Here is a 26,741-nt window from a genome sequence, read left to right as displayed (position 1 = left end):
CAGTATATCGCGGCAGTGTATATCACGACTGGCGCCTTGCTTCCGTGCCGCCCTGGCACCGCTGTCGCAACAAAGGTCTCATATCAGGACATTTTATTTTATTGTCCCCTGAGGGAATTTTTTTTAATGGACACCCAGCACTCTTGTACATTTAAATAGAGTAGAATGCAAAAAAAGAGATAAAAAAACATTGCACATCATTCTATTACACATGTACGGTATAACACATAACAACATGTAACATATATAACACGTTACAAAAACATATTGCACTCAAGTGGGTTGTAAGAGTCAAAATTGTGTTTATCCTTGACATTTGCGTTGACAGCTTTAATGGATAGTGGAACAAAGGAATGTTTGTATCTGACTTACATTTTGGAACCCTAAAACGTTTGCCAGAAGGAAGAAACTGATATTCATAGTTAAGGATGTGGGAAGGATCTGATATAATTTTCCCTGCCTGTTTGATTAGGGATTTTTCAAAGATTGTCTGCAGGGAGGGGTGCTGTTTCACTCCCATGACTTTCCAATCTGTCTGGATGATGCGGATGAGGATGAGAATGATATACCCAGACAGGACGTGTCGAGATATATGGACTTTGTGTTGTGACATGGGGTCAGGATATCCTGTCAGTGTATGTCCTATCGCAACATATGGACACCATGTCGCGACATGGGGGTGGGTGTTTATGGCTGGGCATGTCATATCGCGATGTAGGGACTTTCATGTCGCGACATGGGGTGGGGCATTTTTGCCGGGGTATGCCATATCGCGATATGCAGGCTCCATGTCGCGACATAGGCGTGGCAGATCTGGTCATGTCGTGATATATGGACTCCATGTCGCGACATGGGGGTGGGCTTTTTTTTGCTGGGGTATGCCATATCGCGATATGCGGGCTCCATGTCGCGACATAGGCATGACGATTTGGTCATGTCGCGATATATGGATTCCATGTCGCGACATGGGGATGGACTTTTTTTGTCAGGGTATGTCATATCGCGATATATGGACTTAAAGTCGCGACACTGGCGCCATGACAGTGATGCGCCATCGCAATGGGTATGGGGATCGTGATGCGCGCACTCCTATGTGATATGCTATGGGAGTCGTGAATGAGCTGTGGATGCCATGACATTCTATGTCTGCTATTCCGTTTTGACCTCAGTGCGACTTCTCTTAGATTGATTAGTAATTTGAAACCAATGGGTGTGTTACTGTATATCCAGTGTGCTCATACAGCACACAGTTAACCGGGGCTACAGTATTTGGACCAAGAAGAACATCCATTCCCTGTGTATCTACATGTGTCGATTCTCACTCTTCACCCAATCGCGGCCCGAACTGTTCGGGGGTTTAGCCAATCACGGGTCAGAGAGCTGTTCAAGCTAGCAGCGCCCGGCGGATCGGCTTGTTTACTGGCAATGAGAATCTATTTTTAAAATGCTTTACTTATTTGCAAAATAACTACATCGGCTTAATTTTTTTAACGTCTTTATTGATTCACAATGTCCCGTACTCTTAGAAATAAATACATTTTTTAATTGCAATATAACTGTCTCCGCTGCTTTCTGTAATGAATACATGGAATTTGATCAATTTTAATCGTATATTTAAGGTAGGGGAAACACCTTCTGGTTTATACTTTAAAAAAAATTAATATAAATGTTAAGTCTATGATCATTGTATTATTATGCTTGTGCTTTCAATTTTGTTTTTTTATTGTTAAATTATATCGATCTTGAAACCAATACCTAAAAATGTGAATATGGGCTCTCGTGTTGTACCAGCGGTAATTTGGAAACTGGTGTCTCTTCACAAATGAAAGGAGTACGCAAGCAATAACATTTTCGAGAACATGTTTAAAAATTAAAATAAAACACCTAACCCAATTAACTAACAGTAACTCCTCCCTAAATGTAAGTGTTTATCCGCGTAAAGGCTGCAAAGTCTGGGGTCGAGTTATCAAACATCACAACTTGAAAGATCTGGTGGTCGTGACTTTGCTGTTGTGCAGTCAGGAAAAGAAGGCGCTATATTAAAATATATTGGAACATCCACCCCACCCAACCAGACGGACTCGGAAAACAAATTGCCCCAATTGTTTTAATCATAATCAGGCGTTCAAGTACCGAGTTTAATAATAATAATAATAATAATAATAATAATAATAATAATAATAATAATAATAATTAATAATTGCTTACACTTATATAGCGCTTTTCTGGACACTCCACTCAAAGCGCTTTACAGGTAATGGGGACTCCCCTCCACCACCACCAGTGTACAGCCCCACCTGGATGATGCGACGGCAGCCATAGTGCGCCATAACACTCACCACACATCAGCGAATGGTAGTTTGTTGGTACAGTAGACTTCACCAACAGTTTGTTGGTACCTGTAAACTTCCTTGTAAATAGTCACGTTATTACCCGAAAAAAACAAGGCGCTATATCTGGGAAACGAAAGCAGCACAAACGCTACTTACAGCGACAAAAACCGTCCAAACGCAGCACTAACGATTGCGGTGCGTTTCGTCGTTTGTGCTGATCGACGGGCGGGTGGGCAACTTCATGGAGCAGGACAAGCAGACATGTCTGGGTCATTACATTGCGGACTGCAGAAGACTCGACTTCACCTGAGGATCTAACACCGGCTCCCAAACTTGTCTTGTTGTTCGTAAAGTCGCAGGTTCAAGTCTTTCTCAACACGTGGCTCGAATCTTTACACGTCCCTTGGTGCGCGTGTTTATTTAAGAAGGAGACAGCGAGAAACAGATCACTTCTTCAGATTTGAAAAAAAAAGCACACCGCTACGATGTATTAAGACGTGCTCGATAAAGCCTCTTGGTAAGAACATGCAATTGTTTGCTAGTGTTCGCTTTTTGAGACTGCTCCCGCAACTCCTCTGATTAGGGTACTCGACATTCGTGACAAAAATACTGTAACGCATACGGCCATCAGGGTGTGTAAGAGCCGTCTTACTAGAGCGGTGACGTCGCGCCCTTCCCTGTGATAGCAGGACTACAGCTACTGGGCTGTAGAGAGATCTCTCTTTAGCTCCCCGTTGAGTGACGCAGGAGTCCCGGGTTCGACCTAACGAGGAAAGGGCGCCCGCCTGAACCCCCGTTGCGTTACATTACAGGGAAGGGCGGCGACGTCACCGCTCTGGTAAGCCGGCTCTTACACAGTACCTGTCGGCCATAAGCGTTACAATAATTTTCTTGTTCACACAAACGCACTGGTATTAAATGCAAAATCCACCGCCGCCGCCCCCCACCCGGGCAAACAGAGGAACACAATTTCAGAACTGTTACTCTTGCACCGGTAACAAACCCTTGAACTCGGCCGAAGGGGTCACTGGAGGTCAAAGTCACCGTGCACGGTCACCTGATCACCGGCAAAACAAGGCGCTATATCTCGGGAACGAAAGCAGCACAAACGCTACTTTCAACGGCACAGACGTAGCACTAACGAATGAGGTGGGTTTCATCGTTTGTGCCGCCTGTAGGTGGTCCAACGTCACGGAGCTGATCATTTACTGCATGCTGCGCAATGATTAAGTGTTGCCATAACGTGGGGCTCCTGGAACGGAGGTTTCTTTCTCCTGCAAAGTCTGTTAATAATGCCAGCGGCACTGTAGACTGAACTAGATGAACGCTTATTGGGATTGAAATTAAACATTGAAGCCTCGTTGTTATTTAACCCTTTACGTCCAAATAAGAAACTGCCTTAAAATAGTTTATCTCATACTTTATTGGTGGACGGGGAGCCCATCACTGCGTCTTGGAGTTTAGATTGAAATTAACAATCTATATTGGAGTTTAGATTGAAATTAATTATTAATTTCCCCGACAGGACAACATAAGAGGTCTGCCCCTACCTTTTAACAAAGAAACAATACACCATCCTACTGCCACGTCAGATATCTGTGCTCTTCTTTCATTTACTGGGAAAAAAAACAGTCATCCTGTAGTGGAATGTAATGAGGTCAAATCCTTATATATGTATATGCCTCTAGAATTCTTCAAACTGTACTCTGATGTTGCATTTTTAACACTTCATAGCTTGATACATTGTTTAGCAACCCTTCATGACAACTGACCTTCAAGTCTTGCACTGTAAAACTATGACGTGTCATAACAACGTTTAAAGGTATTCAAACCAGTCATGTGGTATTCAATTTGTTATGGAGATCCTTAAAAATCATGACATTTTGATTTCATTCTGCTTTGTACAGTTTAGCCTACATTAAATAGTGACCAGCATGTGCTAAACTACCAGACTATTTAAATATAGATACAATACAAATAAGGATTGTTTTAAATTTGAGTTTATTAAAGATAAAAAATAATAAACTTGTAAGAGTCTTTGTTAAAAATCTAGCAGCTTCACTGTAGGGCATATTTGCAATTAATTCCATTAAAAAAATTACTTTGATAAAACATTTCTATATAATTCCAATTTTATTCCTAAGTTTAGAAGGAAGACATGAGAATAACAATAAAGTGAAATGTCAATGAGCCATACTGTATATGTATATACATATATAGTACACATAAAACTGATATTCATAGATGGAAAAAGCTTACAGACCTTTGAACATATATATATTCCTAAGAGTGTAGAATATTCTTCGCACAAAATATGAAAGGCACAATGAAGCAAAAATCTATTAACAAATTTAAACACATTAATGGAGGTGATGTTTAATTTTCTTCATGTGCTTTGCAATAGATGCCTGTTAGAATTTTGTATTTAAGACACTTTTTTTAAGGATCATTTTACTGTACAAACCATACTCCTTTCTGTATACGCATTGTACAACCTATTTTTCAGGCTGCCCTTTCTTACTAGAATAATTCAGGTGACGTTCCTTTCTTAGTCTCTTCAAAATGTTCTTACCAGATTAAAAGATAGTCTTTCACACGGAGAAGTCAATGAAATGGTCAATTTTGTAAAAAACAAACAATACAGGTCTGCATGAAAAACAGACTTATTTTGTTAAAACACTAACATTTTCTTTAAAATATATATTTTTTTCATTATTTTTCTGTAAACCCACAGATTCTGTTCTGATCGGTTTGTAATAGGAACTTGCACTTGATTACTCATTGGTTGTTTGCTTGTGAGCAGACCTAGGGAAGACAAAAAGATATTTTGTCAATAAAATGTCTTTGTACAGATTTATTAAAAATGTTGTTAAGGAGAAATGTTGGTACCCTATAAAGGTTGCAATCATAGAGTAAAATAATCTGTTGAATTGAAAAGGCTATTTTATATTGATATCTACGGTCAAAGGAAAATGTAAACTGTATGTGGATAATAAAGTAGATTCTGATTTCTTAATTTTGTATGGGATAAAGAGCATCTAATATCGTGTCTGCACATGTATTGATATCATTGTTGAGCATAAAACATAAAATGCATCACAACACAAACCTTTAATTTGTTACATGAAATTGAATCAATTACAAAAAACGAATTTAATTTATTAGTTCAAGCAACTATATTAATAGTTTGGCACTACCCTGTGGTGGACTGGACATACTGCACTCCAACAGAAACTGGAATATACAGCAGCAGCCAGCAATCCAGGTAGTCACCCTTGATTCATCAGATTCAACTGATCCCCAGGATCAATCAGATGCTAAAAATGAATGACCACCTCTCGTTTACAGATATCTGTGTTCTTTCATTTACTGGAAAAAACAGTCATCAATGTTACCTGTCTGACGACTGTTCGGTACTTTTCTGGAAAGGCTGCGCTCATCACTGTTGTATAGATGGTCAACCTAGAAAGGAAAAAGAGGGGAAAATCAAAACACAACGAACTTTGAGGTTAGAAAATATTTTTTCATGTGCAGCAAGTTAAACTAGGAGCTCTCGCAAAAGATTACATGTCTCTCCTGCTGAGGGAACTTGAGGAGGCAACGGAAAACACAAATCCGAAGGATTACAAAGGACTTTTTTGGGAAAAGTAATGCCGTTATACAGTATATTTCATGTTTGTTGGGAGATGCCTTATCCTCATATCCTCATTTACCAGATCTGCTGACAACAAGCAGTCTGGCTTGCACTGTTCATGAAACTGGGCTTTTTTATTGTGAAATGTACCTGGCCTGATATTAAGATGTATGGTTTACATTTCACAGTTCACAGAAACACCTGCTTCCTTTTATGGCTCCCTAACGCCTACAACCTGTGTGTGTTTCCACCAAGGCATGTGTGTGCTCACTTGTGTGCTTCTTCATTAATGTCCTGAAATGATAGATGCAGCTAAAACAGGCGAACAGTCACGGAGTTACTCATTTACTTTAACTGGCTGAGAGAAACTCAATAACTTAAACCACTCAGAATGTTTTAATGCCTGTCACAATTTCTCTGTTGTGTCATACAGTGCTAATGTTCCGTTTCCTCTGAGGCATAATGTTAATCAGCTCAGTGTTTCTTTTTCAATCAAATAATTCTTTCAATTGATAACAGCATACTGCAAAAATATGTATTAAAGCACAAAAAGCATTTAATGCCTTGAGAACAGTTTATCCAGCTTTCTTGTATTCTGATTCCTAGGATACCTATTTACATTAAGTGTTAGGCCTTCTACTATGTATTGTGAAATAACACATACATAATCTTACAACTGATTTAAAAATGACAGACTGACTACAGAAGGTTACAGAAACTGATTACTTACATGTTGCATACTGGTTTTACTGATAAAACCTGCACACAAAAAAAAAAGACATGGAATTCAAATGACAGAATGGTTTATTGAATATGTGAGGTTTGCAAAGGCTTCACTTGGGCAGTAAAGGGAAACTGTGGTGGAGGAAATACAAAAAAAAGGCTCATTTGTGGGTAATCGGCTTGCTTCACTGGAGTGCAGACAGAAGCAGACGATCACATGAGTGGCGAGGGGGCCCTGAGTCAGCGTACTGCCGGATTGCAAATGTGCGTTTGGGTGGTTTGGCACTGTGCCGTGTTCCTCTAAACGGACTCTGGATCTCTTCTTTACCTAAAACAGACTTGTCCTTTTTAACCCTGCAGTCGCTGGCACACTCCAGGGCCACTCTTCCAGAGCCAGTCTTCCCTTAAACTGGAAGAAACTTGTCCCTTGTCTTCTCGGAGAGCTTCTGGTGCGTCTTACTCAGCTTAACCCTTAACACCTGGCTTTCCCGCTATTATCAACACCATAGCCATACTGCTGCTGCTTGCTCATTCCCTGAATTACAGGAGCTTAGAAACAAATCTCTTGCCCATGTTCACCTGGTTTCTAATATACCCTGATTGCTTCTCCTGTAATACAATGTCCAATTACCACCGGGGCCAACCAAACGAGTGTTTCCCTCCTGTGGAATTCCACTTCCATAAGACCCAAATCAGGTCAGGGGTGTCCAATTTACACTCTAGGAGAAGCTTTAGCCCAAGCATTAGCATTAGCTGTGTGTGGTGGAGGAAATACAAAAAGAGGCTAGTTTGTGGGTAATCGGCTTGCTTCACTGGAGCTCAGACAGAAGCAGACGATCACATGAGTGGTGATGGGCACCCTGTAGCTGGATCTGCAGGATCTGATTCAGGCTCTTCAGGGCTTGTGAATTTCCTGTAATGAAGCACCTCAAGATGAAAAGTTGTGTATCATTGTTGGTTGCCTTTTTTTCCCCAATGTACGAATGTGCAGGAATTAGGGGTAAGAAACTGGCAGACTATGCCAAGATCGTTGTAAAGTTCTGTGACCTCCTGAACATAATGAGCAAGAAAATAAAGCAAATGCTGCTTCTGCACTAGAGAAGTTATAGGATTCTGAAATGTATATATATTTTATCCTACCTCATAAAGAGTATCCATGTTTATATGTGCTTGTCCAGTGGCATTCAGTGCTTTGATGGCTGGCGTCCTGAGGAATTCAAAGAAAATCCATGTGTGAGTCTCTCAGTTGCTGTAGTTATTTTATAGCCTTTTTTAACTGTACAATATAGAAACAATCATGGCAATATAGCAAGAATAAGGTTCTCAGACTTTATACATTGAGTCTTTCCGTTTTGTTTTCTTATGAACTTTCACTAACTGAGGATACGTTAACCCTTAATAGTTGTGCTTTAGCTGTACTGCTGTCAAGAGATTTAACCAGCAGAAATCTGGTCAGTCTGCCCTCAACCTGTTTAACACATTGGGGATCCCCTCTTCCTGCCTTCACTGTGGTTAATGGGTCGAAGAGATATACAGGCCCAGGGCATTTTCAATCCTTTTCACTCCAGAGATGGGTCTGCTCTTAATTTGTGGAAAATCTTTGTAAAAGTATGAAGATACCCATCAAGTCGAGCACAAAAAAAACTTGCGGAGAATAAAAGATAAAAAACATTATAAGGTTTTCATTTAAACATAAGTTTAGGATTTACAATGGATTGTATTGTGAGAGAGGAGAAAGGGAGCAACTTTAGAGCAAAATGTTTTACAAGTTTTATGAGTGAGGCTAGATTAGTGTAGAAAAGGTAAGATCACACCTTCGATCATCAGATGGAGGAGGAGTGGTCCAATGGTCATAATTTGTCTCCACTCGGTACCACCTACAGCAGAAAAACACAGTTAATTTATTTTCTTCTTACCACAGGAAAAAAAAAAACAGATGTGTAACCAGATGATGAGGTTGGGGCACAGGGGCTGGGATTAGTGCTTTGCGCAGGTTCTTAGCTAACGAAATGTGTGTGAGCAGTAGTAGTTTTTTATACCCGGCTCCCCTTAAGACAGGTTTACATAAGCATATGAAAATGAACAAACATGCTATTTGTTCATTACTATTAATCTATAATTTCATACTGCCTGTCCTTAACAAGATTCTCTCACAGTGAAGTTTTTTCATTGCCATCTATAAAGACGAAACAGTCTCACCTACCCGCCTGCCTGTGTCTTAAATTCATAGACACAAAAATCTGGCAGCTTTGTAAAACAATAATTGTAAACAACATAATTATGGTTTTATACCATATTTAATTTTGTGCCATGAAAACAGTTAAAACTGCAAAATTGATTTTATGATTCTTTATTTACAGCTGCTAGATAACTTCTCAACATTAACCCTGAGGCTTTCTACTTGACTATAACCCATGAATCCAATCTGGTAACATCTGAATTCACTAACTGTACGTAAATCATATTTTAAGATCAATGTATTAAACAAATACCCTCCTCTTCTAAAAAGATGTTTGCAAGATGGAAAGCAGTTACAGATGGAGTGGAAAGAACTCATGAATTGTACTAATTATGAGAAATTACATTATTGAATATAAAAAAGGTGGAGACTTCTGTTTACAGAATGAAGAATGGCTGTACTAGACACAGTTTCCAACCACTATTAATGATTAACTAGATCAACTGTATTGCGATAAGAGGAGCTATTATCCAGATTTGCAATGGGACAGTTCTACTGCAGGGTTGAAATGTTTTTAACTTTAACTTTAGGTCTTTGCCCCTTACTGTCCATTGATGGGATCCAGAGGCCAGATGTCTGCAGGTCCCCTCCTGTTCCTCGTCACAACCACCCCTTCTCCAGGCTGCACTCCGCCCACGATGTAATAGACGTCGCTGATGATGGGGATCTTGGACAGCCTGAGCACCGCATCCTGAAAATCCTCAGCATCTTCAAGCGTCTACAGGGGAACAAAGTCTTCTCAGTGTGTAGGAGAAACAGCAGATTTTTTTTAAAAAGAACAGGATGCTGTGAAAAATGAAGAAAGAGTGCTTTTTGACAAAAATATCCCATTTGACCTACTTTTCTCACAAGCCAGCTGACTGGAGAGTATCTCATCAGGAATGCGGCGATGAAGTTCTCCCACCAAAACCCCTGAGCTGTGAATAAACGCACAGAGACTGTTTGCTCAACGTGTTGCAAAAACAAGCTGCTCTAATATAATGTGAAGAAACGGCTCAGTAAGGACCGAGTTTTAACTCTATCTTACAATGGGGCTCAGATAAAACCTACCGCGTTCATCTCCGGAAATAGTGAACTTTTTGGCACTCTGTCCCGTCCACAGGCCGACATAACCAGTAAAGGTGGTTCCTCTGTACACCACCTAAGTGCAGATTGAGAAATGCTCATTTCACATTTTCCCCACAACGTTTACAGCCGAGTCAGCACTGCCTGAGGGGCGAGTTCACTCTTCCTGAAAAAACTGCAAGCTCACAGGCCAGTCTGGTGACTCACAGCTGGGCTGTGACACAGGAACCTCAAGCCACCCCCACTACTGCAGAACCCAAATGGCAGTAAAGGTTCATGCCCCGACCACAGGACACAACCTGCTCTCCAGACAAGCACCTGTACTGGAGGAGCCACTCAGGATCCCCACACTGTCTTTTACTACGACACCTGCAGCAGTTCTGAAGGTCTTGTAGAGAGGAAACAACTGTGCACGCCTGTGGTGAAGACAGGGGTGGGTGACGAAATCAGTCAGGATACCTGTTCATTCCTGACATAGAGAATATCCACTGTAATGTTCTTCAGAATGTCCCCATGTGGGTAATCCAAATTCCTGCCATGGAAGATGTTTCCTTTAGTGTCCTGAGCTACAACACTGGTGCAAAACCTAGGAAAAACACGACAGAAAAAGATTCTCAAGGCTGCACTTTGCACACCTCAGATCCACACCCTAACAAGATGTTTAGGTTTGTCACAAAACAGATCTCGGATGATCTCTGGTTTTAATTACAATATTAGGCTTTCTTTACTCCAGCTTGCTTCATACTGTAGCTCTGATTTTCTGCTATCACAATGCTAAGCAATGGAATATTTTTTCAAATCACATTTAAAATGACAGCCTTGTGATTTGAAAAAAAAAAATCTAAAGCATATATTTTTTTAAAGAATTACCGTAAAAGACTGAAAAAATAAATTCTCATTATGCAAAAGCTTGTCTACCTTGTACAAAAGCTTTACATAGTGATGATCCATTATGGTGACAAGGATAACCAATATCTTTTTCAAATTAATAGATTTAATCCATTTATATGCAAAGGTTATTGATTTCAATTAAATGTTGCTTCACTGTCAGACCATAAATAGGGCTTAATTGTTTTTGAATGGTACAGCTTGTTATACATTACAAAGCCTATAGAAAGTGTACACATCAACTTTCTGTTTTTTCTAGGTCTTCTCAGAAGGTTTACGCATTTGTTTTTCACTAGAACTTTGTGTGGTACAAAGTCTTAATAAATTTAAATTCTTGATTTAACTTTAATTTAAGGTGTCTTGATTTCAGACTCTTGGGCCACAAAACGTGTTACTTTGGAAAGGGTGAGTACACTTTCTATCGGCAATGTATATTTTTAAATTGCTCTTTTAATGTTTTGAGACCATAATAATCATTCATCAGTTCTCGCAAAAAAAACTAAGCAAACGGCTTGAAAAATGAAAGTATTTTTGCGGCAAATCTAGGTCTGTGTAATACAACATCAAGGGGTTCAAATCGGTTCTTCCTCCATGCTGTGTCTTAGGGGAAAATTAGAATTACACAACCATGAAGTCTGTTCACCCCAGGCAAACAAGAGTAAAATTCCCTTGAAACCCTACTCATCCAGGCAAGCTCCTCGTGATATTGATGACGTCAACACACAACCGCTTTTACTGCAGCTCTGCTGAAACAAGTCACTTGTTTCGGGGCTACAAAATGGCACTAAAATAAAAATGTGTACTATAAAAAGATGGATAAGAAACATCTGATATGGAAGGTGTTTTCATTTGTTTTGAAAACCTCAATCCAGGCTCACGCACTGACTCCTATCTGGGGGGGGCTGAAGGGAGAATTGAGAAGTGGGAGCTCCACACACACACTCACATCTAAAGTGTGTGTTCCCTCCACTTCCGCTTTTTTCCTGTTGCCTTTGCATCCAAGATTTCTCTGGGGGAAAGTGAAGCTCACTTCCCTGACCTCAGGCTGGCACAGCACGAGTCAGGGAGGACTCCCGGCCACTGATCTCCTCCTCTCTGTCCCCTGAGGGCCCAGTTCCAGGTCCTGAGGCAGCGCCTCTTAAAGGAACTCTGGAGTCAGGGCAGTCCTCTCTCTTTAATCTCTACCCCTGAGGGCCTGGCCCCGTCGTGAGGCAGTGCCTCTCTCTCATTCTCTACCCCTGAGGGCCTGGCCCCCTCGTGAGGCAGTGCCTCTCTCTCATTCTCTACCCCTGAGGGCCTGGCCCCGTTACGAGGCAGTGCCTCTCAGAGAGTCAGGGCAGTCCACTCTCTTCATTCTTTACCCCTGAGGGCCTGGCCCCATCGTGAGGCAGTGCCTCTGAGAGAGTCAGGGCAGTCCTCTCTCTTTAATCTCTACCCCTGAGGGCCTGGCCCCGTCGTGAGGCAGTGCCTCTGAGAGAGTCAGGGCAGTCCTCTCTCTCATTCTCTACCCCTGAGGGCCTGGCCCTGTCGTGAGGCAGAGCTACGCAAAGCGATTCAAAGCGAGTCAGGGGAGTCTATGTCTCTTCCCTTTTCTCTCCGTTTCTCTTGAGGAAATCAGGAACAGGGTAGACAAGGGAGTCTTCCTCTTTCTTTTCCAGCTCCCAATCATGAGGCAGCGACTCACAGTGAGTCAGGGGTATTCGTTTCCAAGCCAGCCAGCCCATCAGGGCCAGTCGAGTTCCCAGCGCGTGGGCCTTCCTCTTCTGCACTTTACCACCCCTGCTTCACCCCAGGAAACGAATGACACAACAGGAGCCTCCCTCACACTGAAAAACCTTCTGGGAGGGTCAGCGTTTATTTCCTCTGCTACTTACGTACGCGGTTATCTCGTAGGCAAAGTTCAGAAGGACAACGTCAGCCAGGCTCATCCCAAAGCCTGAGGACACCCCACGGATCTCCCCCGCGTAGGGCTGAGGTATATACTTCTCCAAAGCGTCTACTGCTGGAGTTATAGCATGGTGGACCCATTTCGGGATTACGGACCTGAAAGAAAAGAAAAATACAAAATGGGATTTTATCAGACAGGTTTGTGTGGTTACCTCGCAAGTTCTTTTTTCCCCCAGGGAGAAAACGCAGAGGTTTAAATGTTTTTCTCAACACAGGCACGAAACCATCGGTTTTGCTCGTTTGCGATCGTCAAGCTACTCTTCCAATCCCCCCTGGGGATCCTACTGGGGCTCGAACCTCTCCCATCTTTACTGCCTTGTGGCCACAAGCTCCTTTTCCCAGTTTTTCACCCAGTTCACAAGGTCACTGCCAATGTAAACAGATCGGCATACAATATCCACAACACTCTGCAGGCTTTGCGAGACATGGTGTATGCATCAAAACGTGGGCAAGTGGGCAAATAAATCCAGGTACTATGCTTTCATTTTCTTTCACTTTTCCTGCCTCACTTTTAACATGCTCAATTGTGAAAGGGGGAGATTTCATACTTTTATGGAACTAACTTCTGCTTGTTCCTTTACACCATAAGAAGAGTTACAAAGGGCTATTTGGCCCATCTAGCCAGCATGGTAGTTAGCAGCACATTGATCCACGGCTCTCATCTGGCCATTTCATGAAAGAAACCAGGGTATCGTCTTCAACAACGGGCTGGGAAGTTTGTACCGCACTCCCACTTCTCTTTGGGTAAAGACATGTTACCCATTCTCTGTTTTAATTAACTGCCACACAAACTTCACTTGTATCCTCTGATTTGCGTTTCTCTTTGCAATCTTAATTAGTCCGTCAGGTTAACCTTGCCAATGCCTCTGAAGGTTTTGAATACTTGTACTCTCCTCTGTTCAAGACTAAACACATTTAGTTCTTTCAGCCATTCAGTGTAGGTTATAAAATCTCCTAAGGCCTGCAATGTATCTGGTTCCTCTTCTCTGGACTCCAAAAACATTAATATATTTTCTGTAATGTAATGACAAGTGTTACACAATATTTTAAACAAGGCCTTACTACTATTATGTTATGTTAAAGTTGTACATCCCTCAATTTTAACTCCATGCTCTAACCTTATCCAAAACACACCCCAGCATCCACAAGGAACCAAAATAAGGGACTTTATGACTTTAAGACTTTAGTGTAAAATAATACTTGTCAGCAAGTTGCTTACTACGCAGAAAGATTTTTAAGGAGATTGTCTTCATAATCACTGTGCTCACCCACACTCAGTATGGGCTGCCAGTTTTATTGCTTGAGGCCTGTGTGTGTTTATTATGGATGTACTTCATTAGATATTTCTTTCATAAGAGCTTCACCATTCCGGATGGGAAAACTGTTAAAAAACATTTATTTCACCCCCCCATGAGTTTTGATGACGTGACAAAAGAGTGCTCATGAAACTATAAAACGTAGCATGTCCCCGATGAATCAGACTCCAAACCTAGGTTTTGAAGTCTAGCGCTATACTGAAGCACTTTAACCCGTCATGTGACAACCTAATCTATAGCTGTACATACAGTAGCAACTTCGTGCAACTGCGTTTACTGAAAAGGCATCAGCGAAGTTAGGAAAACCCCGTCTAGTTAGATATTTCACCATAGGACAGTGAATACAGTATATCGCGTACTTATTGAAAGATCTTAGAGCCCCAAAGGTTTAAATTGTAGGTAAACGTAGATACCTGAAAAAGTGAAAGCTTTTTTGAGAAATCGAAACGCTTTCCAAAATAAAGCTAAAAATAAAATGTTTGAGGATTCTAACCCTAAATGACAAGTCATCTTTATGAGGAGCTGGGTATTCGTTAATAGTTGTTTTTTAATTTTCATACCACTGAAACTGCGAATTTTGTAGTTTAAGCAAGAGCATTATCGAATAATACTCTTTCACGAGGCTGAAGTTGGCTTCTTATTGTGTTATAGAAATATAAAGCAAAATAAGATTCAAATGTACTTCTAACAAAACGTGTACACCGTGTCAGCGCGATTAAAAAAAAAGTACATGTAGTTGTGCTGTGACAGTTTCACGAACAAAGTTTCACGATTTTATTGATAATTACATTAACTTAATACGTTATTCGTACTTACTCGATTATTGCCGTTGCCGCTTTCCTGAAATAATCTTTATCATAATGATTGACTATTGAAAGCCATCTCTCCTCGGGCGGCAGATCCAAGCTCAGGTTGAAGACTGGAGCAGAAACGTCCCCTGTACAGACCCCACTTAGACAGAGCAGGACCACCAAGGCTACGAACATCCTCAAGCTCAGCTGCAGCTCTCCGGCGTCAGTGCGCCTCTAGGCTGTGGAAATCGACCTTTAAATTCTGCGTCGGAGAGCGAAGCAACACAAACACCCGGCACTACAGATAAGCGCACAAGTGTGATTAAATGTGCTGCTGCCCCCTAGAGGGAGGAAGAGGGTATATACTCGTGTTTGGCTTATGAAAAGTTCTCATAATCGGAATAGCGAATTTAAATTTCGGTGTACAGAAACACAACACATGAATGCTTACTGAAATACTACATTGGCTGTGTCAGCACAATATAGTGTGCGTTTTTGTGCATTTCGAACAACGTTTCTACAAAAACTGAAAGTTTTCAACTGTTTCAGGTTTTATGTGTATATCTGACCTTTAAAACATTGATGCGCACAATACACTCTTGTTTTCCTTCCACTTCTTGTACGCCAGTTCGTACAGGATGGACAACTTATTCAATATGCGGCAAGGTGTAACACTAGGTTAGTTTTCATTAGCCTTTGTAGGTCATTGCCTCCATTTACAATTTTTGTAAAAAAAAAAAAGCGTTAACTTTAACATACCATAGTATGGAAGCCCGTTTCCGCCAGGGAGTAAAAAAAACGCGCTATGGTATCTCAGAATTGCGACTTAGCAAGTCAGAATTCCGACTCTGGAGTGTCTGTTCTTGTTTAAACGGTTTTTTCTTTGTATTTCCATTATAAAATTAGCCAGTTTTGTACAAACCATTGAAACCTAGAAACCTGGGAGCAAATAAACCAAGAGGAATGGGCGAGAATTCCTCCTAATCAGTGTGCAAAGCTGGTAGATACCTACCCCACAAGCCTCATAGCTGTTATTGTGGCAAAATGTGGCGCTACCAAATATGAATTTGTGGGGTTTCACTAGTTATGCAGGCAGCATATTTCAGTTTTTGAATTTCTATAAGGTAACTGCTGACAAGCTGCTGATTTTGTCTTTAAAATCTTTATTGCAGATTCACATGCTCAAACAGAAAATTTCATAGGTCTGGGTGCTTTTGCAAGGCACTGTATATACAGTATATACTGTATAAAGCACATATAACATTGATCCTTATAGATGAAGAAGATGACAATCCTTTATAAATATGTAACTTTGTTCCCAAGTGTGCAAATTAACCTTTACACAAGACGTGAAAGGTGCAATTAAACAAATATCTATTTCAAACACATTAGAGGTGGTGTGTAAATTTTGTCACGTGCTTTTCAATACATGTCCATTAGACTTTTGTAACTAAGGCACATAACACAACCTGTTTTTTAAGGATAATCTTACCATACAAATCACACTCCTTTCTGTACATTGTACCACCTGTTTACCAGACTGACCTTTCTTGGGCTCTTCAAAATATTCTCACCAGGTTAAAAGATAAGTCTTTCATACCAAAAAGTCAATGAAGTCATTAGCAGTGTTGCGACCAAAAAACAGGTCTGAATTAAAAACAAAATAATTTTGTTAAAACATTTCAAGGTCTTATTTTTTATAGAAGCAGTCATTATTTTTCTGTAGATAAAACCATAGATTCTGTCCGGTTTGTAAAAGGAACCTGAACTTGATTACTCATTGGTTGTTTGCTTCTAGGCAGACCTGCGGAAGACAAAAAGCAAGTTTTTCTGGTCAATAAAATGTCTTTGTTATAGCCTTTTTAAAATGTTGATTAAGAAGAACTGTTGGTACTCTATAAATGTTGTGATACTAGAATAAATTAAACTGAAAAGGCTATTTTTATTGATATCTAAGGCCAAAGGAAAATTTTAACTGTAGACAAAGTAGATTCTGATTTATCATTTTTCATATTGGATAAAGAGTATATAATATTGTTTCTGCACTGTGTATTGGTACAATTAATGAACATTATAAAATAAACCACAAAAAAACATTATATTTGTTCTATGGAATCAATTAAAATATTTTATGATAGTTCAATAGTTTCTTGCTACCCTGTGGTGAACTGGCTATACCTGACATCTAACACGCACACTGGACTGGCATATAGCAGCCAGAAGCCTTAATTAATCAATTTCTAAAAATGTGGAATTTCTTGGAATTCAGAGATAACGTGAAATGGAAATACCAACAACCTGTAGCTGTTAAGGACAGCTGGTCATTCATGACTTAATCAGAGTAATTGACGTCATGTTAATGCACCAGAAGTCACATGCTCCAATTCATTACACACTGATGATTAAAGATGGCTGTATTTAGCCTGTTGAATTGTGACCAGGGATGGCCACTTCTGACTTTCAGTAAAGACTGCAGTTTCTTTAACATTGCAGTCACCATAAGAACATATAATCTGCAAATGTGTGGGACTACTTAGCTCATTGGGTTGTAAGCAGCTAAATTATCTGAGGATTTTAACCAACCATTTTGTGAATGAAGTAATGGTGTTGATTTTGACAACGTGGCTGAGTAGCTTGTTCCAGACTCCCACAATCCCTTGTGTAAAGAAAAGCCTCCTGGTTTCAGTGCAGTTCATATCAGAAGCACTAGAAGCTTCCATTAGTGTCCTCTGGTTCATGTTTCACTGTTGACTCTGAAGAGAAAGGTGAGTATTTACAATCAACCATAAGATCCTGTACTTCAGCCAAAAGAGACCGAAATGTTGTGGAAAGCAAAACATTTCAAAACACATAAGAGATTCCCAGATCAATTAGCTTCTGAACACCCAATGAGCTAGACAGCTAAAATGACCTCTCACAAATATCTGTGCTCTTCTTTTATTAACAGGAAAAAAGAACTGTCAGTGTTACCTATCTGACTACTGTTCGGTACTTTTCTGGAAAGGCTGCGCTCATCACTGTTGTATAGATGGTCAACCTAGAAAAGAAACAGAGGAAACATCTCAATGCCACAAACAATAATAAGGTAAGAGCTTTATTTTTCCAATGTCATACCATTAGCTTACACACAGCTCTCATAAAACAGCGTTTTTCACAGGGGAAAAAAAACAGCCCTGGGGGTGAGGGAAGTTAACACCAGGCCTATCTAACTAGATGGCTGTATTAACATGCAAACTAAGTTGCTATAGTATTTTCATTGAAACTACTCTACAGTATTTGTCTGCCACACAATGTTTCAGCTGAGAGGAAAATTCTACATCAATTACTAAGCTAGCTCTCAAGGGTTCAAGACCTTAATGTGTGAGATTTTCTGTCGAAAACCAAGATGGTATAAATATACAGTTTGTTTTGATGGCTTCTTAAATTCATGCACAAAAAAACATCAGTTAATTAATGGAACTGCAAATCTCTACATCAATTTCAATGTTTTATCTCCATTACTTCATTTTTACAATCAACTTAAACGATGCACATGGGCGAGATTTTCAGGTCAAGAGATTTTCTCCAGCATAGGTGAAGGCCTGAGCCCTTTTCAGTATTTAGAGACGCCCGTGCTGAGGGAGCTTGAGAAGGCAACGGAGAACACAAATCCGAAGGATTACAAAGGACTTTTTTGGGAAAAGTAATGCCGTTATACAGTATATTTCATGTTTGTTGGGAGATGTCTTATCCTCATATCCTCATTTACCAGATCTGCTGACAACAAGCAGTCTGGCTTGCACTGTTCATGAAACTGGGCTTTTTTATTGTGAAATATACCTGGCCTGATATTAAGATGTATGATTTATATTTTACAGTTCAAAGAAACACCTGCTTCCTTTTATGGCTCCCTAACGCCTACAACCTCTGTGTGTTTCCACCAAGGCATGCGTGTGCTCACTTGTGTGCTTCTTCATTAATGTCCTGAAATGATAGATGCAGCTAAAACAGGTGAATGCTTACACAGAAGTTATTCATTTAATTTTGGTCAGAAAACCTCAAGAACTTTAAAACCACTCAGAATGTTACTTAAAGCTTGTTGTAATTTCTATTTTTGTCATAAAGCAATATTGGTTTTAGGTTTCTTCTGAGGCAAAATGTTGATCAGTTCAGCGTTTCTTTTCCAATTTAAGATAACAGCATACTGCAGAAATATGTACTGAAGTACAAAATATGTCTTCCTTCATCATTTACTGCCTACAAACAGCTTATCCTGCCAAAATATTTTATATTGTATTCTAGCACATAAGATACCTTCTCAACATTTAAGTTAGGCTATTTACTCATACAGCACATAACGTAAAACAACCAACTGACATTTGCCGGTGACCAGTGGTTACAGAAACTGCTTACTTACCTGCTTATTGATTTTAGTGACAAAATCTGCAAAAAACAAAAAGACACAATTGACAGAATGATTTAATGAATGCGTGAGGTTCTGAAGGCTTCTGCTGGGCAACAAAGGGAAACTGTGTGGTGGAGAAAATACCAAAAAAAAGGCCGATTTGTGAATAATGGGCTTGCTTCACTGGAGCACAGACAGAAAAAGACAAATTTCATGTTAGGATAGTCCTCAATACAAGAAGCAATGGGGATTCTCATTTTTTAAATGTACAAACACATACAAGAACTAGAAGGAACGCAATTTGTCAGACACTGCTAGGATCTGGGTAAAGTCGCCTAAGAATCGTAAACTTGATAGTCACAAAGGAGAAAATTACTTCTGCATAAAAACATCATTGGATTCTGATTTAAACTAATGAAAATATGTACCTTTTATCCTACCTCATAAAGAGTATCCAGATTTATATGTGCTTGTCCAGTGGCATTCAGCGCTTCGATGGCTGGGGTCCTGAGGAATTCAAAGAAGATCCATGTGTGAGTCTGTCAATTGCCGTAGGCTATTTCAAACTTGCTACACTGCAGGCTAAAAGATCAGTCTTCAGAGCTCAGGTGGACCGAAAAAAAAAAAAGACAAACCATGCACTAAAATATGGTTAACCTACCTACAATTTCTAACTGTTTTATCCAATTCAGCATCAAAGAGGATCCAGAGCCTATCCCAGCAAGCAACAGGTGCAAGGCAGGACACACACACACTGGAGCCAGTTTTCCCAGAAGCCAATTAATCAACCGGCATGTCTTTGAACCGTTGGAGGTAACTGGAGCACCCGGAGGAAACCCACGTAAACATGGGGAGAACGTACGAGCTCTGCCAACAGTATCCAAACCATTGTGGGATAACAGCGTACTTTGGGAGAAGACCACAATAGCAAAATACAAAACACATCAAAGAAGAAAGAAACAAAAAGGAAAAGGTTTTTAAGATAACAGACACCATCTGATCACTGGGACAGTTTATGTCATGTCCTCTCCTTTGCCAAACCACTTTATACCACATGGTGTCGCAGGAAGCCGGAGCCTACCCAGCAAGCAACGAGCGCAAGGCAGGGTACAGCCTGGACAGGACGCCAGTCCACCGCAGGGCAAGTGCAAGCCAATCATACATGGGGACAATCTGGAGGCCACAGTAAAGGCCGAGGTGGGAAATTTGGCCCGGATGCCGGGATAACTCCCTACTCTTATCGAGAAATGCCCGGGGATCTTTAATGACCACTGAGAGTCTTGATCTCCGTTTAATATCTAATCCGAAAAGACGGGGGACAGTTTCTGCTCTGGCAAAATGTAATCCAAGCCTACTTCACTCTGCAAGCACGTTTTGCAAATAAGCACATGCAAGTGCTTACTGAAGGAGTTTCAGCGTCCACCTGACCTTGTAACAGACTTTACTTGGCATGCGCTTAGACTCATGGACAAATGTCATCACATCTTAAGATAGCAACACAAGAATCCTCTCTGAGAAGGTGTTGTTAAGATTCAGGCAGAATCCCACCAGTCACAACTAAAAGCAAACACAAAATACCCAAAAGTGTGCCGTCACAGGATGATTCCTAACCGTGTGTTGGCAGGACTCAGAAACACTGAGTACATTTGTGACAGGCAGCGTTGGGAACGGTCTTCATCTGCAAGGGCTTGTATTTCTGTTGCATATATTCTACATGAAGTAGCCGACATGCTATATTTCTAGAAGAAAATAATATCAATCCTGCGCCCATCAAAGTCAACAATAAAAGCTCTGCATACAGGCCCTGAGGCATCATTCAGTCCTTTTCACTTCAGAGATGGGTCTGCTCTTAATTTGCTGAAAGTCTTTGTAAAAGTATGAAGATGCGCATGAAAGCGTGGGGCAAAAAAAAAGATGCGAAAAACAAAAATAAATTATACGGTTTACATTTAAAACTTTGGGATTTCCAATGGGCCGCAGTGTGAGAGAGGAAAAGGGGAGCAAATTGTGCACTCGTGGATCAATATATTTTCAAAGCTTTATGAGTGAGGCTAGATACGAAAAAACGTAGAAAAAGGGTAAAAAACACACCTGCGATCATCAGATGGAGGAGGAGTGGTCCAATGGTCATAATTTGTCTCCACTCGGTACCACCTACAGCAGAAAAGCACAGCTTATTTGTTACCCTTTTCAAGAAAAACTGTGGTAATTATCAGATTTTAAATGTACAAGAAAGGGCAGCTATGTATATTTAATGTGTGATTGCCTGCCCTTCTCTCACGGTGACGTTTCCCTTTCATTTCTGTCCGGAACGATAAAACACAGCTACCCACCTGCCCGTTGCTCTGTGTCTTGCTTAGTAAAATGACAACCATTTCGAAGTACATTTTCATGTAAATATTAATATTGCGCAATGCACACAGTTTATCCTGCTAAATAAACAAATATCCTCCTCTAAACAGTTACGGAAGGATTGAAAAGAACTAACATACTGTGTACCAAGTATGAGACATTACATTTCTGAAAACAAAATAAGGTGAATGCTTCTGTACGTTACACCAGGAACAACTATTTTACAGCCAGATCAATTTGGTTGCTTTGGGGGAACTATTATTCAGGACAGTTGGACAGTTCTGCTGCAGGTTGGATCATTTTTTTAACTGTAATCCTTTCTTGCTTACTGTCCATTGATGGGATCCAGAGACCAGATGTCTGCAGGTCCCCCCCTGTTCCTCGTCACAACCACCCCTTCTCCAGGCTGCACTCCGCCCACGATGTAATAGACGTCGCCAATAATGGGGATCTTGGACAGCCTGAGCACCGCATCCTGAAAATCCTCAGCATCTTCAAGCGTCTACAGGGGAACAAACTCTTCTCAGTGTGTAGGAGAAACAGCAGATTTAAAAAAAAAGAACAGGATACTCTTAAAAATGAAGTGTTTTTTGACAAAAATATCCCATTTGACCTACTTTTCTCACAAGCCAGCTGACTGGAGAGTATCTCATCAGGAATGCGGCGATGAAGTTCTCCCACCAAAACCCCCGAGCTGTGAAAAAACACACAGAGACTGTTTGCTCAACGTGTTGCATAAACAAGCTGCTCTAATATAATGTGAAGAAACGGCTCAGTAAGGACTGAGTTTTAACTCCATCTTAGAATGGGGCTCAGATAAAACCTACCACGTTTATCTCCGGAAATAGTGAACTTTTTGGCACTCTGTCCCGTCCACAGGCCGACATAACCAGTAAAGGTGGTTCCTCTGTACGCCACCTAAGTGCAGATTGAGAAATGCTCATTTCACATTTTCCCCACCCGAGGGGCGAGTGCACTCTTCCTGAAAAAACTGCAAGCTCACAGGCGAGTCTGGTGACTCACAGCTGGGCTGTGACACAGGAACCTCAAGCCACCCCCATTACTGCAGAACCCAAATGGCAGTAAAGGTTCATGCCCCGACCACAGGACACAACCTGCTCTCCCGACAAGCACGTGTACTGGAGGAGCCACTCAGGATCCCCACACTGTCTTTTACTACGACACCTGCAGCAGTTCTGAAGGTCTTGGATGAAGGAAACAACTGTACATGATGCGCACCTTCAAAAACAACAATATACTGTGCACGCCCGTGGTGAAGACGGGGCTGGGTGACAAAATCAGTCAGGATACCTGTTCATTCCTGACATAGAGAATATCCACTGTAATGTTCTTCAGAATGTCCCCATATGGATAATCCAAATTCCTGCCATGGAAGATGTTTCCTTTAGTGTCCTGAGCTACAACACTGGTGCAGAACCTAGGAAAAACACGACAGAAAAAGATTTTCAAGGCTGCATTGTGCTAATCTCAGATCTACACCTTAGGAAAACTTTAGGTTTAGCTTTTTACTGAACAAGACAGTACAATGGAGTACAATGGTATAGTACAGTTAGTGGCATTTATTAAAATACCAGACTTTCTGTACTGCACTGTGCTACCCATTGCGAAGGTGAATTTAAGAGTTTCAGACCTTTAATTCTCTGCTATTACAATGTCAGGAAATTGAACATTTTTGACACCATATTTAAAATAACAGAGCTGTGCAACCACAGGAGTTATGTTTTAAAAATATCTAAAGTTTACATTTATATGTTTCTGTATGTACTGTAACTATGAATTAAGACAAAAACAAAATACTTATATTGCATTTATTGGCTTATTTTGTATGTGAGAACTGGTTCTGGTTTGCAATTAAAAGTGCAAGTACTGGGAGACATTTGTCTCCCAGTACTTGCGCTTTTAATTGCAAACCAGAACCAGTTCTCACATACATGAATTGTGTTCAATTCAACATCAAAGGGTCAAAATCATTCTTTCCCAAAGTATTTTTACTGGAAACTTTTGCAGGAACAAGTTGCCTCTTTCTATAAAAAAAAAAGATGGATAAGGAAACACTTGAATACAGAACGTGTTTCTTTTATACTGAAAAAGAATAGGGTGGCACAGTGGTTAACATCGTTGCCTCATAGCTTTGGGGCTCTGGGTTCCAGATCTGAGATGCAATCGGCTTGGAGTTTGTATGTTCTCACCCAGTCTAAAGACATACTGGTAAGGTAACAGACTGTGGAAAAACCAGTTAAACATGAATGGATAAAGACGAATCTTACGAAAAACATCAACGCATTTTAGTTGACGCATTAAAATCTTCTTAATGACACAACGGGAGCTGTCCCCTTCAACCTAAAAAAAAAACACTATGAAAAACATCAGCATTCATTTTCTTAGCAAAGTACGTACGCGGTTATCTCGTAGGCAAAGTTCAGAAGGATGACGTCAGCCAGGCTCATCCCAAAGCCTGAGGACACCCCACGGATCTCCCCCGCGTAGGGCTGAGGTATATACTTCTCCAAAGCGTCTACTGCTGGAGTTATAGCGTGATGGACCCATTTCGGAACCGTGGACCTAAAAGAAAACAAGTTAAATGACAAAAGCGGTTTCATATCAGGGACTCTGTGGCTACCTCGTGTACAGTATATTCTCCCTCGGGAAACACAAGGGGAAAATGCGGAGGTTATTCATTCCAATTATTTTGTGCGGATTTTCTTAGCACAAGCAGGAAGCTCCTGTTTTTGCTCGTTTGCAATTGACAAGCATCAAATACCCCCTGCGGACACCTCCCGGAGCTCAAACGTCTTAACACCTTCACTCCCTTGCAAAGCTTTTTATCCGATTCGCAAAGCCGCTGCCAGCGTGAACTGATCAACATAAAATATCCATCCCGCCAGTTTTCAAATCCTTTAATACGTCTTTCTGCATGTATTATATACGCGAACCCTTTATTAGGATATTTCTTTTCTAACTGCTTCACCGTACGGGATTATAAAAATGTTTAACATAAAAAAATAATTTAAACTTTTCTCCCGAATTTTGATAAGGCGACAAACGAGTGTTAATAAAACTATAAAACACACCATGTTCTCCATAGATCTGTAAGGGAACAAGTAAAAGGTTTATTCCATGCCGAAAAGAAAGGAAACGTTTCACACACCCGAAGAAGGCTTCACAGCCGAAACGTTGCGTTTCCTTTCTTCTCTTTTCGGCATGGAATAAACCTTTTGTTCTTTGCGGCCTACGCATGCTGACTCGGCTCCCAATTGTAACTACACAGATCTATACAAGGCTAGGGTCTAGCGCTTAACTGTCATGTAAAATCCTAAAGCCGCACAGAGGAATTGCAACAGCAGCTGAATTTACTGGCAAGCCAACTGGGTAAATCTAGATTACTAAACAATCTATTTAGAGTTAAATCAAGATATTGATTATTAAATTAACATCGTAAGCCCTAAAAGTTTTGTATTAAACTGCAAGTAAACGTAGATACCTTGAAAGGAAAGCGACAGCTTTTAGAGAAGTCGAAACGCATTCTAAAATAAAGCGAACATTTTTGCAAGATTGCTCACCTACATGGTAACTGGGAATTATTCGTTTACTGTTTCACTCCTGCAACGACCAGTGAAACTACCAACGATGTAACCCAAAAATGTAACGCGAAGTAGATACCATACCATTCATAACACAAAGAGTAGGATTCAGTGTACATTGATGAACCTTCTAACAATAACAGTGCACAGTGGGTCAACGCGTTGTGTACATGTTGTGCTGTGAAAGTAAAACAAGCTTCGCGATTTTATTGATAATTACATTAACTTAATACGTTATTCGTACTTACTCGATTATTGCCGTTGCTGCTTTCCTGAAATAATCTTTATCATAATGATTGACTATTGAAAGCCATCTCTCCTCGGGCGGCAGATCCAAGCTCAGGTTGAAGACTGGAGCAGAAATGTCCCCTGTACAGACCCCACTTAGACAGAGCAGGACCACCAAGGCTACGAACATCCTCAAGCTCAGCTGCAGCTCTCCGGCGTCAGTGCGCCTCTAGGCTGTGGAAATCGACCTTTAAATTCTGCGTCGGAGAGCGAAGCAACACAAACACCCGGCACTACAGATAAGCACACAGGTGTGATTAAATGTGCTGCTGCCCCCTTGAGGGAAAAAGAGGCTATATACTCGTGATCGATCGATCCATCCATCCATCTTCTAACCGCTTCTTCCAAATCAGGTTCACAGTAACGGGCAAAAGGAAGCAGCCATATCACCCTGCAACTCACAACTGGCAGCCCACTGAAGCTCAGCAGGTGTGAGCCTGGTCAGTACCTGGATGGGAGACCTCCTGGGAAAAACTAAGGTTGCTGCTGGAAGAGGTGTTAGTGGGGCCAGCAGGGGGCGCTCACCCTGCGGTCCATGTGGGTCCTAATGCCCCAGTATAGTGACGGGGACACTATACTGTAAACAGGCGCCGTCCTTCGGAAGAGACGTAAAACCGAGGTCCTGACTCTCTGTGGTCATTAAAAATCCCAGGGCGCTTCTCGAAAAGAGTAGGGTGTAACCCCCGTGTCCTGGCCAAATTTCCAATTGGCCCTTACCAATCATGGCCTCCTAATAATCCCCACCTATGAATTGACTTCATCTGTTCTCCTCCCCACTGAGAGCTGATGAGTGTACTGGTGCACTCTGACTGCTGTTACATCATGCAGGCGGGTACTACATTGGTGGTGGTGGAGGGGAGTCCCCATTACCTGTAAAGTGCTTTGAGTGGAGTGTCCAGAAAAGTGCTATATAAGTGTAAGGACACACCCTGGATGGGACACCAGTCCATTACATGGGCACAGACATAGATATGCACACACTCACAGGAGTGCCAATTTTCCCAGAAGCCAATTAACCTACGACTATGTATTTTGGCTGTGGGAAGAATCTGGAGCACCCAGAGGAAACTCCTCAGATTGCATGCCAGGAGTTGAACCCAGGTTCATCCTGGGTTGTTAGCTTTTTACAGCTCTCAGCTGTAATCCTGATGGGTGTGGTGCGACCCAGTATTTGTCATT

The 26,741-nt window shown here is 41.0% G+C and overlaps 2 protein-coding genes across 3 annotated transcripts; both read right to left on the bottom strand.

Moving 5' to 3' along the window:
- Nucleotides 1–4,320: 4,320 nt before the first annotated feature.
- Nucleotides 4,321–15,221, bottom strand: LOC148673685 (N-acylethanolamine-hydrolyzing acid amidase-like). The gene is made up of 11 exons (XM_088630439.1): nucleotides 14,962–15,221; nucleotides 12,761–12,925; nucleotides 10,454–10,580; nucleotides 9,980–10,070; nucleotides 9,770–9,846; nucleotides 9,475–9,647; nucleotides 8,505–8,567; nucleotides 7,831–7,897; nucleotides 6,698–6,726; nucleotides 5,729–5,795; nucleotides 4,321–5,138 (listed from the first exon to the last, which is right to left on the bottom strand). The coding sequence occupies exons 1-11, from the start codon at nucleotides 15,129–15,131 to the stop codon at nucleotides 5,112–5,114; spliced, it is 1,056 nt and encodes a 351-aa protein (XP_088486565.1). The 5' UTR covers nucleotides 15,132–15,221; the 3' UTR covers nucleotides 4,321–5,111.
- Nucleotides 15,222–16,082: 861 nt separating this feature from the next.
- Nucleotides 16,083–25,822, bottom strand: LOC148673684 (N-acylethanolamine-hydrolyzing acid amidase-like). 2 transcript variants are annotated; one of them, XM_088630440.1, is made up of 11 exons: nucleotides 25,523–25,821; nucleotides 24,091–24,255; nucleotides 22,984–23,110; nucleotides 22,500–22,590; nucleotides 22,290–22,366; nucleotides 22,002–22,174; nucleotides 21,412–21,474; nucleotides 19,761–19,827; nucleotides 19,333–19,358; nucleotides 17,907–17,973; nucleotides 16,083–16,740 (listed from the first exon to the last, which is right to left on the bottom strand). In XM_088630440.1, the coding sequence occupies exons 1-10, from the start codon at nucleotides 25,690–25,692 to the stop codon at nucleotides 17,907–17,909; spliced, it is 1,026 nt and encodes a 341-aa protein (XP_088486566.1). In that variant the 5' UTR covers nucleotides 25,693–25,821; the 3' UTR covers nucleotides 16,083–16,740. The 2 variants fall into 2 exon arrangements, with proteins under 2 accessions (XP_088486566.1, XP_088486567.1); XM_088630441.1 differs by lacking the exon at nucleotides 16,083–16,740 and adding an exon at nucleotides 17,033–17,689 and having other exon boundaries at nucleotides 25,523–25,822.
- Between the last annotated feature and the right edge of the window lie 919 nt (nucleotides 25,823–26,741).

Source organism: Lepisosteus platostomus, chromosome 4 (genome assembly GCF_059453375.1).
Source record: "Lepisosteus platostomus isolate fLepPlt1 chromosome 4, fLepPlt1.hap1, whole genome shotgun sequence".
Taxonomy (NCBI): Eukaryota; Metazoa; Chordata; class Actinopteri; order Semionotiformes; family Lepisosteidae; genus Lepisosteus; species Lepisosteus platostomus.
The sequence above is the reverse complement of the archived record's forward strand: the minus strand, read 5'-3'. Positions and strand labels throughout refer to the sequence as shown.